Genomic DNA, 19,176 nt, shown 5'->3' with positions numbered 1-19,176 from the left:
GCCTAAAACTTTAGTATGTCCTGTGCTCCATGATGTTGGTCCTTTAAACTTTATGTAAAACAACTTCACCTTGATACTTGCATTTGATTCTAGCCTCATTCCGAGCCTCCTAAACAGCATGTTTTTGTTTGATTTTACATTGTTAATGATCAGACATTACTAACTTTCTTTTACCTAATGCCAGTACCAGTTTTAACAGATGGTTTAAAGGCAAAGTCCAGTAAATAGAATTGATTGGATGAGTGTTTTAGATCTGTTTGGTTTAAGCACTTTGGACTTGTTAAAATTGTATAAAAATCACTTAATGAAATAAAACAATCACTGAATTTTCTTTTACTAAAACTAAATAATTGACACTGTGACCCTAAACAGGAAAAAGTGAGTCAGATGGTGAATTAATAAATTTAATTTAGTTTAAACAAACAAAGAGTTATATGTCAGGGGTTTATCAACCAAAACAGTTTATAGTATAATAGCAAAATAGTTGGTTTGAGAGAAAGTTATTAAAATAATGTTGGGAGCATTTGGGTAATCACGTTAAGTCATTTAAAATTACAAATCTTATTAAATACTAAAAGAAATATAAATAATTATTAAAATAGATTGTCAGTAATAATCGTATATTTTCACTTAAGTTTTTAACCACCAGGTGGCAGCTATGTTACACAGAAATAAAATATTTTCTCCTAAAGTGTATAACACGAAAATACGAATTTTAAAGAGGCATCTTAAGATCATGGTTATCATATAGTGAACAAAATAGCTTGCCACACAAAATGTGGTTCTGTAGGTCAACTTAGAGAAACAGACAATAAGAGCATAGCATGGATGTACACACACTTGCTTAAACTCGCTGCTTCACAAAAGCAAATAATTAAAAAAAACATAATAAATCGCTTTATTTGTCATTGCACATGTTACAGAGCAACGTGATATCATTTTAGATGAGAAATTGGATCACAACACTAGGAGAGGGGGAAAGAGGCAGGTTTTGTACTGAATTCCCTATTTGAGAGTAAAATAGAAAAACTAGGAAAAAAACTCAGTTTACTGTACACAAAGTTTTTTTTCCTAGTTTTTGAATGCATGTATACTGTATACATGCATTCAAGCAAAACAAAGAACACAGTAATGATAACCATATAGCACGTGGGCAGGTGGTTTATTGATTAAATGAAAAATAGAAGCTATTTCTCAAATATAATCATTTCCCCCCACTTCTTGTTCAAAATAGTAAAAATAAAGACCAAGCATGTTGTTCTTTTTAAACGGATCTACCAACAACAAATTACTAGTTGGAATATGTCATTGAACGCTCCTTCTCCTAACACCTCTACCTCTGAAACAACTTCTTCATTCATCAATTTCCTAGTCACTGACTAAATGTGTGATTGAGACCATTCTGAGCAAATCGTCTGGAGTTTCTCCACCGTGCCTGCCCCCTGCTCCGTGACGTCACTGGGTCTCTCTATATATATATATAGCAGGGCGTCGTGTACGGACACATCAAATGAAAGCAGCCGCTACAGTAGGACGTGTCACGTCGTGTCTGTCTCCTCGCTGACGTTACGAAGAGCTGAAGGGATTTGAATTGGTCACTCGCTGTGTTGGTTGAGTAGAGTACCGTCTGTTTTACGGCGGCACAGCGGATTTCGTGCCACACCATGAATGCGGATTTGTACAAACCGGTGTCGGAGCGTGGAGCCCAGCAGAGAGGCAGCAGGGCCAAACCTGGGGCCAAACCTGAGCCCACCAAACCCGAGCTGGCTCAGGTGGTGACGGACTCCAAGACGGGGAAGTCCTACAGTAAAGGGAAGCTTCTGGGAAAGGTACGGAGGCTTTGCCCAGTCATTATTATTTATAGGATGTCATGAAATAAAAAAAAAAAACATTCGAGGTGTTTCTTGGAAGTGCTTATGAAGTGAGGAAATGGAGAAATGACCTCGTGGTGTGTATGAATCGCCTCCTGCTGTGCGCGTCACCGCTGAATGAATCAGACGCAAGGTGTGCCCAGCGTCTGTTGGCACACATTGCTATAGCACCACATCATTCACATCCAACCCGTAAACTACGCTTTTCACCACCACCTCAGACAGCCAACATGCCAAACCCGTGTTTAGTCTCCGTCATTGAATGAAACGTCCATCAACGTGTTGCTCGATGGCTGCGTTGTAGGCGCAGAGCCAGGCTGTTTTCTCCAGACTTCTGCCGCAGTCACATCAGGAATCCGTCACTTTCACGGTTAATGAATGCAGCACTCCCACAGCACGGCCAGTCCTGATCGCATTAAGACGAAACACAAATAAACACCAGGGAACAATTAGAGCATCACACGCTAAATATGCTAATGAATTGTTATCAGGTCGTTCCGCTGTCTAGCATTGGCTCAGTGCATCATTTTAATCACACTGTTGATCTCCAGGTCCAAAATGTTACTAAGTCGTCCTTGTGTTTACCGCCTCAAGGGTGGCTTTGCTCGATGCTACGAGATGACAGACCTTTCCAACAACAAAATGTATGCGGTGAAGGTGATCCCACAGAGCAGGGTGTCCAAACCCCACCAGAGGGATAAGGTAGGCCATCAGATTTGTCCACGCTCTCTAAATTCCTCAACATGGCTTAATGTCCCAGTTGTGCTCAAACTGAATCATTTGTCCAACAGATCACCAACGAGATTGAACTGCATAAAACCTTGTCGCACAAGCATGTGGTGAAGTTTTCACATCATTTTGAGGATCATGAGAACATTTACATTTTCCTCGAGCTCTGCAGTCGGAAGGTAATACTGAAGAAAGATATTTGTCTAATGTGAACTGATGGGGGTTCTGTTTCCTTTCATAACATCAGATTCACCGTGTAGGCCTATTCTCAAAATACACACATTTCTTGCTTAAAGCTTCTGCTGGTATGTTATTCTTCATTTGGCAGTGGTGTACAGCATAGCTGCATGTCTGACTTCCCTCATTGGTCATTGTCTGCAGTCCCTGGCACACATTTGGAAGGCTCGGCACACCCTCACTGAGCCCGAAGTGCGATATTACCTCAAACACATCATATCTGGCCTGAAATACCTGCACAGCAGAGGCATCCTGCACAGAGACCTTAAACTCGGTATGTATGAGTGGATGAACACAAGCATTCAAACAGACATCCCAAGAATTTTGGAACTTTAGTCATGCACATGTTACTTGCAGAATGCTGAGAGGCAATGGTTTTTGTCCCTTTAAGGCAACTTCTTTGTTAATGAGAATATGGAGCTGCGGCTTGGTGATTTTGGTCTTGCTGCCAAACTGGAGACGGTTGAACAGAGAAAAAAGTGAGTACATTTTGGGCTTATTTTATCAATTACTTACATATTTAATTTTAATTCGATTTTTAAAATTTGAAAATACACTTTTCCTGTAACACGAGTGTCTAATTTTGGGGACACATTTTGGGATTTTTATTGATTTAATTTTAGCTAGACAAAAACAATTGTATAATAACAAATTTAAGATTTTGTCCTATTTATAATTGATAAATACTCTCACACCACTTAGTCACAAACATGTGGAACAAAACTCTGTGCTGTTTTCACTGAAACATCGATGTTATTCCTGTATAGACCTGTGGCGTGATCTTGCCATGGCTTATTTGTTGATGCTCTCCGTTTAAACACCTCTCATGTGGCCCCTTCTGCGACAGTCTTAAAGGGGCCATATATACTGGATGGTTCAGTGCTCTAAAAACTGCTTTCAGCTACTCAGACCTGCTTTTCCCTCAAAGATAAAAGCAAAATGTAGCACTAAAGGTTGATTTTTGTGCTGCCCGTGGTGGAATTTTTCTCCAGTGACTTAGAGCCAGAATTGTTTTGCCGGTAAAACCGTATTGATAGAAGAAAAATATATAGTTTATTTTGTCTGTTGCCGTTTTGAGGTAATATATTCCTCAAACTGAGGGCTCGTCTTCCATTGAAGGACTGGATTGTCATAGTGTCGTGGGTGCTTGAAATGAGGTTACAGCTTTGAAAACTCCGTTTGCATATTCCTGTGGTGCAAGAGTTAAGGAAGCAGGCTTAAAATCTGAGTGTCACGGGTTCGAATCTAACTTGGGCCATCGTTGGCCAAGGTGCCATGTTTTTAAATTTGGAATTAATTATTCTGAATCAAAGTGATCTGCTTCATGTTTACAAAGAAATAATTAAAAATTAAGATTTACATTGGAAAACTGATTTATTCTGCATTTTTCAAGTTCGCTTTAGGTCTGGGGGTTAGGAAAGGTTCTGATTGGATTCTGTCTGGGAATAAACGCACAACAAAAATTTTGGCTACAACATAAAAGACCACATGAGAACTGTTTTCACATTTATCTTGATTGTAGTTTAGAAGCAGCAGCTCAACAATAACAAACATAGTTTCACTTTGGTCCGCCAAGCAGGAGAAGAGAAATAGAAAGTAATCGCTAGTAAATAAAGCCCAGTAAAACTCTGGCAAAACAAAAACCAGGAATGAATATTTGCTCCCTGGTAAAGATAGTAGCTCTAACAACTAGCACAATGATAAACTTGGTGATATTTCAGCCTGTGTATGCAGTACGGGGACACATTTCCGTATCTCCCAATCCGATGAAGCCTGTTTCGTTTGCCAATGTCTATGTAAATGTCCACATGTTTATGCTTCCATTCATTCTTTTCATGTCCATGTCGTCTATGGCTCTTGTTAAATATTTTCAGCTTGAGTTTGGGTGGCCATCTTGGACTATGTTCTCACCAGCGTGTTATTTCGACAAGTCGACCAGAATTAAGCGTTGGTACAAAAAGATTTACATACTGCAGCTTTAAGTGGTCTGTTTTGTTTTTTAAGGCTGATATGGGTGACGGACCACCTTTGTCATGTGTACAGATTCATATTCAAATTTAGTTCTCTGCTTTCTGGAGGAGCAGTGGGCAGCTGCAGTATGGGTAAGAAAAGCAGTGAATAACCATAACGCAATGTAGTGACAAATTGAGCCATTCTGTGGAAGGCTTAGGTTTCTCTTAGACCAAACCATTGCATCACTTCATTCCTCCCATACCTTTGAGTTGTGTGTTCCTGACCAAACCAGTTTCAAAGCGACAGTTGGAGACTTTGTACTTTGATACCTGTTTGACATGCCAAAGGAGTGAGCGTAATGAGGAAATGCTTTACCTGGTGCTTTGGATGCACAATTCTACAAAGCAAACCTCAATGACGTCTAATCTTTTTTTCCCTTAGGACGATTTGTGGGACACCAAACTATTTGGCCCCAGAAGTTCTGAACAGACAGGGCCACGGCACTGAATCAGATGTGTGGTCACTTGGATGCGTCATGTAAGTTTTTAGGAGTATAAAATCATGCGTTTTAAAAGTTGAAGGTTCTTTGTGATTAAAAGCAACGGTATCCCAACCATAGCTGTCCTGGTTTCCCTCTGGCAGGTACACTCTGATGTGTGGCAGCCCTCCCTTTGAGACCCTTGACTTGAAGGAGACGTACAAGTGTATAAAAGAAGTCCGCTACAACCTCCCGTCGTCGCTCTCCCCCACTGCACAGAAACTCATCTCAGGCATCCTGCAGAAGAACCCTAGCGACAGACTGACACTAGATCAAATCCTCAACCACGAATTCTTCATCAAAGTATGTTAACTTGGTGGCACAAGTGTTTCCTAAAGGCTCAAACGTACTCCTCGGGGTTGATACTTGGCATGCAGTGTTTAGTGACACCAAAATCTGAGCTTTGCACTTAATGTTTTTTGTGGCGTATAGGACGCTATTCTTTTCCTTTAAAGTTGGGGGTGCAGCCAATGCAGTGGCGCACTCAAAATTTTTCAGTCACACGTGTGTCCAGTGAGACTGGGTGTTGGGAGGCAGAATATTGCCGACATAATGTGGGGAAAAGAAAAGCACAGCTTTAATAACTCAGCACGGATGCGTCGATGGTGTCTGATCGTGGAGGGAAATTGCGTGGGAGTGAGTGACAGAAAAACTCATACATCTGTTAAACACGTTTTTTTATATACAGTATATAAGATTGCTGATTGCTTAAAATGAAATACTGGTAATGAATTGAAGCTTGGGGAGCAGTGTTGGTTGTATACATTTACGGTGGGAAGAGTGAATAAATGGTCCAATTAGATTTAAAACGTAATATGTCAACCAGTTTTTAATGGTAAACAATAAGCAGCATAAAGTGGTCAAATCACTGCTTAGGTTTATCAGGAGCGATCGCACACTGGATATACTGATCGCGCGCTGAAACACTCCAGATAAAGTAAAAAATCAGCCGGTTTATGATGGGGAAAAAACGAACAGCATAAAGTTGCTAAATCATCACATTACAGTTGTTCAGAAGCGATCGTGTCCGTATTCTGACTCAGAGTCCGGTTGACATGATTCTGATGCACGGAAGCGGACAGGATCCAGTAAAAAGTGACGATAAAAAGCTGTAAATGGTCTGACGTGCAGATGTGGATCAGTGATCAGAATATGCGGAAATGCGCAGACTCCTCTGTTAACGCAGGAGTACAGCAGCCCTCCTCCCTGCCTTTCTGATTGGCCGAGTTGTTTGAAGGGCACCCTCATCAGCCAATAGGGTGCGGCCTTTGTCACGGAGCAGACTTTGTCGATTTTTCTCTTAAATTGCTAAATTATTGGAATGCGGCCAATACAATAGCCCAGGTAAAAATGGTAATTGGCCATGTGGATGTCTGCCCGAGTACGTTTGAGCCTTAAGGATAAAAGCTTGGCTTGATTTGTTGGTTAAAGCCGTAAACCTCAGAAATGAAAATAATGTATTGCTTAATATTCGATTAATATGCATCTACTTTGTTCTTAGGGCTTCACTCCTGACAAACTTCCCCCCAGCAGCTGTGTGATGGTGCCAGAGCTCCACCCACCGAGCCCTGCCAAGAAATTCTTCACCAAAATGGCCAAGAGCCTATTTGGCAAAAAGAAGGCAAAAGGTGAGCAGTAGCACATTAAAAGGTGTGGTTTTATTTATTTTGTAAGCTGTGTCTTTCACATACATTTGCTTCTGTTTTATTGTTGTGATCCAAGTGTCATTTTTTGCTGATGGAGGCTTGTAGATAACATGGTTTGTACCATCTTGTTTGCAGTGGAAAAGATTCCATGCGAGGAGAAGGAGGAGAAGGATATTTCCAAGCTGGTGTCTGGCATCGTCAAATGTTCCATCAGCCGGCAGATTAGCCACAAAACTGTTGAACCAAATGAGGTACATGGTCTTTACCTCTTATAAGGAAAAATCAGCCTCCTTTGGAACGGTAGAACAGTTTTTCTAGCAACTGGCACAGGCTTGGATAATCATGTTCAACAGGTTTAATACGGTCAGAAAAAAGGAAAAGTGGCAGCGTGTGGTTGTGCTTAGCCATTGTTTCAGTGTAAACAGAGCTTAGCGTGAATGTTGGTTGAAATGACAAACTTGTGGGAGATAGGAGCACAGATATATTTAATTATACTGTAGGGGTTCTGAGCTCTAAGCAGCAGCAGCAGCGTGGAGTTGCGTGGAATCTAGGACAGGCTGACACGGACAAAGGGTTGGATTTTAATTACAACTTAATTTGTAAATTGTCTTCAAAGACTCAAAAGCATTTAATGACTTGCTTGTTTTCACTCCCACGAGTGCCTCTGATTCCTGTAAAGTTGTAGCTTGTCTAAGAAAGTTGTGACCATGGATGTTATCAGGCTTTTTTCTTGTCATGATTTGTGGAAGTGCCACAACAGCAGGATGCACGGCTGGGTAGCCTCTAATCAGGATGTTCTCATTTCTAAAAATAGTGCAGTTGGAGCTACAGTGTGGCTGTGTGAAAAGAAAATGTCCTTGTCTGTTTAATGAGCATCTTCTTAGATACCACAGGCTGTGGTTATCTTGTTGTATTCAGGATAATGTAGCGTTAAAAACACTAAAGACGTAGCATGAAACTTTTCAAATTTGTTTGATTTATCGCACTAACATATTAATTATCTTGTTGCAGTCACCCTCTGGCCAGCTGGTTGGCTCTGTGCCTCTCGAACAAACTCCTGCTGAGGAAGAATCCAGAAAGTCAATCTCCCGCTCCTTCAAGGGCACCATGGCCAGCAGCACAGAGCGTAGGCTTCAGCTGTCCTTTGCAATAAATATTTTATTGTCATTTTTGTTGGATTGTTTTTGTTTTTTACAGTTTTTATGTTTGATTACAGCATGCGAGGATAACTTGACTCCTGCCACTGTGGCTGAATCTGCCATGAAGGTTCTTAATGACTGCCTCGATGCCATGCCAGCAGGTAAGAAAGCTTAAAGCACCATTATTAGGGGTATAACAAAATAGTTTACTCACAATACAATATGAAAAATAATGCATGTGTACAATTATGATTTCTGTTTTTATTTATCTATTTTTTTTTTAATGTGCTGCGCTTTGCCTTTCTAATCGCCACTTGGGGATAAACATTTTTTTTTTCTCTGATTCTGATGAGTTTTAGTTATGAAAAATAAATAAAAATGAGCATTCCTCATTGCAGTGCATTTAAATCATTTAAGGATTAATGATGATAAATTCCTCTCTGCAGCCACTAGAAATCCACCCTGCCTGTCCAGGCCCCAGTCCTTCCTTTGGGTGACCAAATGGGTCGACTACTCAAACAAATATGGTTTTGGCTACCAGCTGTCAAACCAAATAATCGGTGTTCTTTTTAATGAGGGAACACATCTGAGTCTCTGTGACCAGCGCAAGTAAGTACCTATGGCTTTCTGGTGATAATCCAATATGTTGCATAATGCTTGGCGTAGGAAATGGTTTGTGCTTTTACTTTAAGTGAAATCTATTAAAATATGGATTTTTAATGTTTGCATCTCTTCAAAAACAGGACGATCCACTACTGTTTAACTAATAACAAGCACTTCACCTTCCCAACCTCCTCACTCCCTGAGCAGCTCCGTGGTCAGAAACAAATAGTCGAACTCATGGCTAATTACATGGAGCAGAACCTAATGGAGGTAGGAATGATTGAATAACTGTGCTTTTACAAGGAATCTCAAGCCACATTGAAGTAAATAATGTTCTGTCCTCCTCAGGGTGGAGATCTGCATTGTAAGGAGCAAACGCCTGGTCCTCCACCTTTGCTGCTCCAGTGGGTGAAGACTGACCATGCCCTGGTCATGCTTTTCAATAATGGCACCCTGCAGGTTTGTCTAAACTAATGTAAACTGAATCCAGTACATATCCAGTACTTCATCATTTGGTTTATTCCCTTTTTACTGCAATCCTCATGTGAAAGAGTTCAAAGGAATTAAAACCTTGACTTTAGAGAGCTAGAATGACTTTGGGAAATTGCGTTTTTGGAGTTTAATAAAAGTAAATCAAATACTGCACTGGTTGGGGTTTGACTGGCTGAAATCTTTAGGGTTCTATTTGCCCATTGTTCAATGTCACTTTATTTGCCCCCAGGTTAATTTCTACACAGACCACACAAAGATCATCCTCTGCAAGTCAACTGATGACTCTTACCTGCTCACCTACATCAGCCAGGAGCGTGTTTCCTACACATACCTGCTCAGCATGCTCAACGAGATGGGCTGTACATCTGAGCTGCAGCATCGACTCAGATATGTAGTGCAGCTGCTCCAACATCACACTGACGCTTAAACAGCAAACTGACTGAGTGACCATTGCCTTTTAGAGGCCATTCAATGGGTGAACTTGTCTTTGGCTGCTTCAATGATTGATTGTAATGTCTTGAGGCATTGCTTAAGGCTGCTTGACATCTCTGAATAATACTTGATTCTGGAGTGATCTCTCGACAATTGATTGGACACACTATTAAGCCGGCAATGTTGGTTGTTATATCTGCCTTCAAGGTTTGTGTTTGCCTGGAAGGTATAGACAATTAGTGGGAGCTGAAACTGGACTGAAATGGATTCTTCCAAGCAATGCCTACATGAATAACAAGTTACTTTCACTCAAACAACAAGTTCTTGGTTGGATATTTCAGAAGTGCAACCCTGCTTCTTAGAAAAGACCAACCAGATGTGATTTCCACAAATGTCAGTTCTTGTTGCCTGCAGCATAACCTGAGATTCCATTCAAGCTTTTTTGTTCCAGTAATCCAAAGGTAGTTTAGTAGCAAAGATGTTTTCTGCTTGTCACGCAGTGGAACTGTATTTGTTGTTGTTTTTTCCTGCAGACTGTGGTTTGTCTGGATGGAGTTGGTGTCCCTCCTTCCCTCAATTGGTTTCTGGCCTTTAGGGACCATAGTGCACACTGTAATTTCTTTTTCTAATGAGAATATGTACCAGCCATAAGATCACACTATGACCGACACCTCACATGCACAACATCATTCCTGGCCTTATTTAATGATGGTTAAGTTTTGTAAATCATTGGCTTTTCTGCTCCTATGTCACACTTCTTTCTTATTAATACAAGTTTCACTGATGTGGTACACGGCATACTGCAGGGGCTTTGGAAGCGACACATTTTGCACTTCTTTGTAACTTGAACTGAAAGTCAAATCTTTTACCATCACGTGTTACATTTTTATTCGTTTTTAACGCTATACCAAAAGGCATTTGTTTCTTCTGTTTTTAAGTGATCATTTTAACTTCACATATTGCGTGTGTGCCACATGTGCTGATAAAGCAAAACTGCTGAACAAGCAATTGAGGGTTGGGAGAGGGGGGTAAAAGTGCCTTTCTGAGGGATGCAACTACTGTGCAATAATGAAATTTGTAGTGAATGTGTGGCTGGCTACAAACGGATCTAAGATGGGATTTACTTTTGTTCTGACAGTTGAGTTTATAAGTGAATCCAATAGCACTACACTCACTACCTGGTATAAGCTTTTAGAGCAACTGTTAATCTTAAGTATATATCTCAAATGACTATAGAAAAAAAAAAAAGTACTGTAATCCCTGTCTGTTTACATTGCTTGTGGTGTCTTAAAAACTGTGATCTGGAATGCAAGTATTATCCTACACATGTTTTACAAAAACCCAAATTTGTGAAAGCCATCTACCAATTTAGAAGTCTTTATTTTTTTTTGGCACATCTTGTGTTATTTATTTTTTTTATTTATACATTGTTATTTTTATTTATTGTGAAAATGTTAAGTCATGACACACAAATGTAAAATTTTCATCACCTTTTTCTATGTAAAATTATTGGAGAGGAGTGGGATTAAAATAAAGTTTATTGAAAAGAAAACATTGACTTTGTTTCTGTTTTAAATGGGAGAAAAGAAGATATTCTGAGGTTTTGCTTTGAAGAAAGTATATAATACATTGTGTTCATTTACATTAAGCTGCTTTTGTGGGTGAGCCGTAGTAAAATCTATACTTAAAATGCTGACAATGCAGTACTAGTACTACTACAGTCACCCCAAAAAAAACTTTGATACATTTTAAGTTTTGCAAATGTCATGTTATCTTTGAAGTCTGCTGAAACTCTGACTTTGTGATAACGGTTTTTTTTTTTTTTTTTTTTATTCATATTTGAAAGCTACAAGGAGGAATGACACTCTAATGCCCATGATGCACTGCTGAATGTGTGTTCTGCAGTGGGTGAGCTACATGAAAGAGGAACCATTCAATAATCTCATTTATAATAGCCTCGTGTTGTAGTCACGCTATGTTTAGGCCACTGATCCTTAGCATGTCACATGATAGCACAAGCCTGTTCCAAACTGGATATTATTCTTTGGAAAGATCAACAGGCTGTATCTGTCCCACTGTTATGATCTTTCACTAGTATGATGAGAACACTGGGTGGTTCAGTGGAAAACCAGGTTGCAGGTTGAAATTGGAACAAATCCAGGTTTTTTTTTTAAACCGTAACCTTATTTCCATGTGTGGGTTTTTCCCCACACAAGGAAAATTAATATCAATTATTGAATTTTTTATTATTTTTCAAAAAATTAAAACTTAATCTTAAACAACTGTAGTTCTATACTTTCACTTTGTGAAATATAAATCTAGTTAAATTAAAATGCAGGAAAAAAAAAATATATATATATATCTGAGCTCAAGCATGATCAAAAACTAATTCTAGAAGGAAAAAAAATGTCTTTGGGGTCACCAGAAATTTTTTATTAAAATGGGGTCACGATCTAAAAAAGGTTGGGAACCACTGCTCTAAATACTGTTTATTTCCACTTATTTACAAAATGTGATTATTTTAAATGTGTTATCACTTGTTTATTCCATCATTATGCTTTATAGTTGTTTTTAAATAGTTTTCTTAGTGAAATGGAGTTACTTGAATTCAGAAATAAGAGAGAGGGGTTACTTGAGTTAAAAAAAGTTGGAGAACCACTGATCTACAGGACACACTGGGCAGACATAGCCTACAGATATAACATGTCAAGCCATGTTTTAGAGCTTAATACTAACCTAGCATAAGCTTACATGTTTTCGAACAGTTAGAGGAAGCTGGAGCACCCAGAGGAAACCCTCGCAAGCATGGAGCATAGATTATGGAAACTACACAGAAAGGTAGAGCTGGAGCTGCCATACCACAGAGTCCTACCCAGCACCTTCTCCTTGTAAAAGTACTGTAGTTGCTAAGTGCTGCCATTATTATATCATGTACAATTGGACATAAATAAGCCAAAAGCTCTATTTTTCCAGGTAAAAAGTTTAATCTATGTTATATGGGCACTGAGTAGAGCTCACTAAATGTTTTCTTAATTCAGAGACTATGGTAAAACCTTTGTTTATTGTGAGATGATGTCGGCATGCCTAGAAAAGAATCCATGAAGGCTCAATAAGTAAACAGGATTATTCACTATCCTGTATTAAACCAACTCCAACCAAACTCTCAATCCTCTCTTCCTTATCACTCCAGAGTCCTATCAATGCTAGATTGTGATCTGAACAGTTTTCTTTGATTTTTCCCATCTGATCACATTATCTGTCTTTTAAAAATAAATGCAAGGGAACATTCATGCCAAACTCAGGAACAATTTGGTAAATGTGTTCCTTGTGAAAATAGCTTGTAATGTGTTATCACACCACGAAAATGTACAAAAAAAAAGTTCTGTTGGATTTGTGTAGACGTAAACATAAGATGAAGAAAACTGGGTGGCATTTTTTTTAAAAATGTGAAAAGTTACTTTTTTGCTGACCTCTGGCCACATATTTTTCTAGCTCTAGTTGAGTATGAGTGTGCTGGCTGTGGTTTACCTTTAATGTGGGTTTTTGCTTCTGATGTCACATTCTTTCCCATTTTGGCCTAAGCGGGTGCATCACAGGAAGTGTGTTTCCTTTTACAACTCCCCTTCTGTTTCCCATTAAAGGCACAGACAGGAATGTGACGTTCCCCCTCCATCTTTCTAGTTACTTGGGAGCACTTCAAATAAAAATGTACTTCAGAAATCTCAAAGCATTGTGTTGTATCAGAAATGATCGGCCTCAATTCAGATGGATTATTGGCTGATTGTCTCTGTGTCAGAGTATCAGCTATTTCTAGACAAAGCTGTATATTTAAAGATTTAAACCTGAACTTATGTGACAAACATTGTTCAAATGAGTTGTTTTTTCATGGAACACATTTAGCTTCCTAACGGTGAAAACATAATCAATTTGCTGGGTTGTCAACTGTGATTTTCCAAAAATGTTAGCACGTGTGCCACACGAGCGGTACTAAAACCCGGAAACATTTCATTTTTTTTTTTTTAGTTCCTACTCCTCAAAAACACATTGAAACCATTTGTATTTTTATTATCTATTTATTTTTTTTAATTATTATTACAAATGTAGCCTTCATACAGGAACTATGCACAATAATAAAATAATATTTCTAAACTTGTAAATATGCAGTAGGAACTACTTGCCGGTAAATAAAGCCTTATTAAACACCAGAAAACAATAACCAGGAATAATTATTTGCTCCCTGGTAAAGATTGTAGCTCTAACAATGGTACAATGAAAAAGTTGGTGATATTACAGCCTGTGCAGCAGTATGGGGATGTATTTACTCTGTCTCTGGTAGCATATGTCTTTACAGATGTTTCCAGTGTCATGTACTGAGTTCACATCGTACTGAGATTGTATATGCGCTCTACCGGAAAATTAATTTTTGTTTATTTTTGTTTTCAAAGTGAACAGACGTGTTTTATTTGTTTATTGGATTATGTTAGGATTAGAGTTAGGGGTTAGGTTAGGGTTATAATCTCAGTACGTGACACCAGATTTTAGAATCTCACGTGACACACCAAGCGAAAATTAAAATTTTCCTTTATTCATTCTATCTAAGTAACCAATGGAACGGATTACATTTTGAATCCGTACACTTTTATACTTTATACTCCTGACTTTTTGTAAATGCAGAATTCTTAAATACATTTTTAAAGTTCTCTGAGTCAGTTCAACCAGTCAGGTTACCTTTTCTTTGATAAACACATGCTCCCAATTTCTGTTGGAGGAAGTATTAACAGTAGATACAGAAATCATACAAAGATTGCTTCCGTCAGACAACATATTTTAACCAGGATCTTTCTAGCTACAGTATATGGTCTCAGTCTACCAACCACCCAAGTTTAATCACTGACGCAACTAACTGAAAGCCCATTTATTTGTAAACGGAGTTGCACTATGTCAAATGTACTGAGCAGAATAACATAATATCTTGAAGTTCAGTTTGCTGTAATGACAGGTGATGGTAGTGCTTCTCGACTATAGGGGAATGCATAACCCTGTGGAAAAAAGAGCCTATTGCAAGACTTATATGCACATATTTATTAATTCAATCACAGTTAAACAGATTCTTCTTTCAAAAGTGGCACACAGCATCTTTCAATGTCCCGTGCTCTGATTCAAGTAAAAGTCAACTTTTCTGCGATAGCAAAGGGAATTATGGTTTTAATTAACGTAGTTGGCAAGCAGACTTCTTTATATTCCAAGTTGAGCCAGACAAGTTTACATCCTGTATCCTGTGTCTTCATAATGGACCCTTCCTGCTTTTCACCCAGGCTTTTCTTTTCTACATCCAAGCTAATGATTAGCATATGTCTTACTGCTGTAAAAAACTGAACATGGACAGGAACAAAACCCTTCAGATCTTTAGAACGTCTAACATCTGGGCCTTGGAGAGAAAGAGAGAGAGAGAAATGGAGGAAGAACTCAGACACCTAAATGCTGTAGTACAATTCAGCCTATTTATGTATTTATTGGTTTATTTAACAGGGACAGTTATTATCCAGATAGAAAATGTACCAGATTTAGCTAGAAGGCTATTTTTCATCTGTAGTCCCTGGACAGAATGTTCAAATGTCACCCTAAGAGAATACAAATTAAAGAACATATACAGTGAAAAATGTAGCTACATAATAACATGTCATGCTTCCATATTACATATTATTAAAAAAAATAAAAATCAACAGTATTTGATAAGAGACAATCATCAGAAAGACAAGTTCATAAAATAAAACATTAAAAAGAGGCAGATACAGTCAGGAGAGGTACAGGTTACTGTTACTGGCATTGACTGATATGAGATGAGGTGTGATTTAAACATTATGTTCTTTGATTTCTGGTGGTGACAGGGAGAAGGTTCTCTGACTGAAGACACTTCTGCGAAAAAGCACAATACAGTGCCCTCGTGCTGCTCCTCGTGATTGGATGAGTTTCTGATGGTTATGAACTGACTGAGGGCTTAGTAACTAAAAGGGCTCTCCTTCTGCCCAGCCCCCACCCATGTGTGGTATGTGATCGTGTGTGAGAGCCTCTTCCTCCTGGATTCCAGCCAAGGCCCATGTGAAAGTGTGGCATGCAGCCTTTTTTAGGGAATTCATGGCCGGCTTGCACTTCCTCCCAGGAACATGAGATTCTTAGTCATTTGCTTCAGTTTCATTACTTTTCCTTCCCACGCCTTTGGACACAGACCCGGTGCATCCTAATGCATTGATCAGACCTGCACATCCATTTCCCACAGTGATCTTCTATAGTTCTAACTTTCCCTGCAGATGATGTCTTTTACATGAGACAACATCTGTTCACAAAAAATAGTCTGTATCCCAGATATCACATAAAACCCTGTTTCCTGGTTTCCTTTTGTCTGCTTGGATGGTTATCACTGTATTTCTTTAAAACCTCTCAAACAGTCTGTAGGTATATATTTGTTTTATTGTGTACTAGATTGTATGTGTCTATTTTATTATTACCATTTCTTTTATGCATTATTATGATCTTTGTGCTTTCATAGGATTTGTCTGCCTTATAGTTTCACCTTCTCACATTCACATTTCCCACATGTTTTATAGTGATGTGTAAACAAATATGATTTATTTAAAATAATTTGAAGAATGCATTACATTATTATCTGATTAATTAAGACCACTCGTTGACTTAAAGCACCCTTTTGTTCAGAAAGTAGCTAATAACTTTCTCAGCCCAACAATGTATATACAGTATATATATAAAGCACTAAAATTCATGTTGCACGTGTGTGCTGTACCTTCACTCTATATTTTATATCATGTTATCTTATAGGGCCCATGTTAAGCTTAATCGACTTTTCTGTGCTTTAAACATCATAAAGGTGCTATTGGGGCTTCATACACATGCCCAAAGTGTTTTTTCATTGATTCCCTCAATCGTTACTTAGATTGTGTCCCAAAGGTGAGCTTTTCAGCGTCCTTCGTGCAGTATTATGTATGTATTTTCTACAATTTATGTATGTACCGGCGAACGCCCCGCCCCCACGCTCTGTCTCGTTTTTATAAAGCAGCATGAGCTCGGCTATGGAGTGAGTGGGAGGAGGGCGGGCCATCTTTTGGCCCTACATCACAATGCAAGTTTGGGAATATAAACATCAAATACTATGTTTTTGGGGTTCTTAGAACAAATGGAAATGGGTGAAATTTAGCATGATATGGGACCTTTAAAGAAATCCAATACTGGTTCAGTATCTTTTAAGGGTGGAACGATATATTGTGTGACAACATATCCATTCATCCATTTTCTGACCCGCTAGCTCCTTTTTCGAGCTCTCATTGGGCGTTAGGCGGGGGTACACCCTGGAATGGGTGCCAGTCTCTCAAAAAGAAACACACAGGAGAAAGGTTATACTGATGCCAAGAATCAGTCAAATAAAAACATGGTTATTTTTTAATTTTTTTTCATCAGCATGTTTTCCTTTTTCTAAAATGTTACTGTGTATCATTATTGTGAACTTTGTGTAGAGTCCCACCCATAGTATTTTCTCAAAGACTTTTCAACACCCAGACAGACAGAGACAAGTTTAAACCACCAACCTGTTGATCGATGATTTCAACTTCAATACATTGACACTGCGTGTTTTTTCCCTCGAGTTCTTCCAAGATTATTTAAACCTATTGATCTTGACATTATAAATAGTGTGTGCTTAGTTTTGTTTTTTGGACCTTTGAAACAAATCTGGCACTCAGCTTAATACTCTCAAAGTATCCTGTAAGTATAGGATCCTTTGAAAACTCCCACTTTAATAATAGTACTGCCCTTGTGGGCACTTTCAAACTTATAGGTACTGTAGGCCATTGGAAATGGAAAATAAATAATTTATGATTAAAAAAAAAAAAAAAAATTATAATTAAATAATCAAAATATCAATTCACCCTTGGGTAGGCACTGCATACCTTGCCTACCCCGACGGCACGTCACTGCTGGTAGTATATCACAAACCTGTGCTGGCTGTGAATGCACATTCACTCCAAATGTACATTACCCCTGTGAAGCTTGAGTGAACACATTTCTCTGCTAACAAGCTGTGAAACCTAAAGCAGTGCAGATTCAGTCTTGTTTGATGTTTGCTTCAGGTCTCCGTCCTATGAATGACTTCATCGCTGTCCAAATGGCTTTCAGATCTTTAAATAGAGAGTTTGTGTGTTAGAGTGTGTATTATGTCGATGTGTATGGCACACCTACAATAATGTGGTCTCTGTCAAAAGAGAGCAAATGCTATATTTAGTTTGTCGTCATTGTTTTGTACTTTGTGGAAGGTTTTGCTTCATCATCCGGTGGGCCAACACACACACATGCATGCAAGCATTCACGCGCGCGCGCGCGCACACACACAATTTCCCTTTTGACAGGTGCAGAGGAAGTTTGATGCAGGGCCTACGCAGCAACATACTTCCGAGACGGAATAAAATGTAAAATTGTTCCCTGACTCATTGTTATTTTCTTTCAATGAAGATGCTATTGTAGGTTTACTCAAACTCCACCATCACTTTGAGATATTTTATGACTTATGACACCTTTTATCCTGATAGTGTTTGAGCTAATCCCAGCAATCACATAACACAAGGGAGAGTGGGCCAACCTTTGCTGAGGTGATAGTTAGAGCTCCAACTAACCATTATTTTTTGACTAATCTATCGATTATTTTTTTAAATTGTCACATTCATTTTTCTGTTTTTAAGCACATATTTTGGACTGCTATTTTACCCTGTTGTACTCTGACAGCATGATTTACAGAAACAAATCGAACAATGACACATAAAAAATGCATTTGTTATACAGTTGTTAAATTCAACATAAAACATAATTGTGATCACAGTTAAAAAAAAAGAAGAAAAAAATTAATAATACAATTTAACAAGTAAAGAAAAAACAGTAAATTACTGCAATTAGGCTGTAGCCAACCGGCCTTGCAGGTTGTGGAGGTAATGAGGTTTAAACCAACTACATAGTTTGATTACTTAAAACAAATCTGCTAAAGTAAAATAATAAATGAATAACATCGTGTCCAAACAGTCAAACAGACCTGAGAACAAACCTTAGAGCCAACATGGCTAAAGGTTATCTAAATATATGCACATATAGCTCTCAAAATAAAACACAAAAACCCATCTTGCTGGTTATAGTTTATTGTCCTCCTGGTCCATATTCAGAGTTTTTTTTTTTAATTCTCTGACTTTCTCACTGATCTAGTGCTGAGCACCGATAAAGTAATTGTCGTGGGTGACTTAAACATTCATTGTGATGCTGAAAACAACAGCCTAAATAAATTATTTTCCTCACTATTAGATTCAATCTGCTTCACATAAAGTATTAATATCTTAATGAATCCGTGCTGCTTGACTTTTGCAACACATTTTACGAGAAGTCTGTTGCAGAACAGATTTGTGCCTGTACAAATGCACCCCACCCCTCCACATCCTTTCCAAATGTTGAGTTGGACATACATTGTCAATTTTGAATTCAAGTTAATG

The 19,176-nt window shown here is 38.5% G+C and overlaps 1 protein-coding gene across 1 annotated transcript; it reads left to right on the top strand.

The window, feature by feature from the left end:
• Positions 1-1,496: 1,496 nt before the first annotated feature.
• Positions 1,497-11,194, top strand: plk3 (polo-like kinase 3 (Drosophila)). Its single transcript, XM_028473275.1, has 15 exons — positions 1,497-1,829; positions 2,466-2,573; positions 2,663-2,779; positions 2,982-3,111; positions 3,229-3,316; positions 5,232-5,327; positions 5,433-5,631; positions 6,830-6,956; positions 7,110-7,225; positions 7,986-8,100; positions 8,191-8,274; positions 8,560-8,722; positions 8,857-8,986; positions 9,065-9,175; positions 9,438-11,194. Exons 1-15 carry the CDS (start codon positions 1,665-1,667, stop codon positions 9,633-9,635), a joined length of 1,947 nt encoding a protein of 648 aa, XP_028329076.1. The 5' UTR covers positions 1,497-1,664; the 3' UTR covers positions 9,636-11,194.
• The last annotated feature ends 7,982 nt before the right edge of the window (positions 11,195-19,176 follow it).

Source organism: Gouania willdenowi, chromosome 17 (genome assembly GCF_900634775.1).
Source record: "Gouania willdenowi chromosome 17, fGouWil2.1, whole genome shotgun sequence".
In the NCBI taxonomy this organism is placed as follows: Eukaryota; Metazoa; Chordata; class Actinopteri; order Blenniiformes; family Gobiesocidae; genus Gouania; species Gouania willdenowi.
Note: the sequence above shows the minus strand (reverse complement) of the source record. Positions and strands in the feature narration are given on the sequence as shown.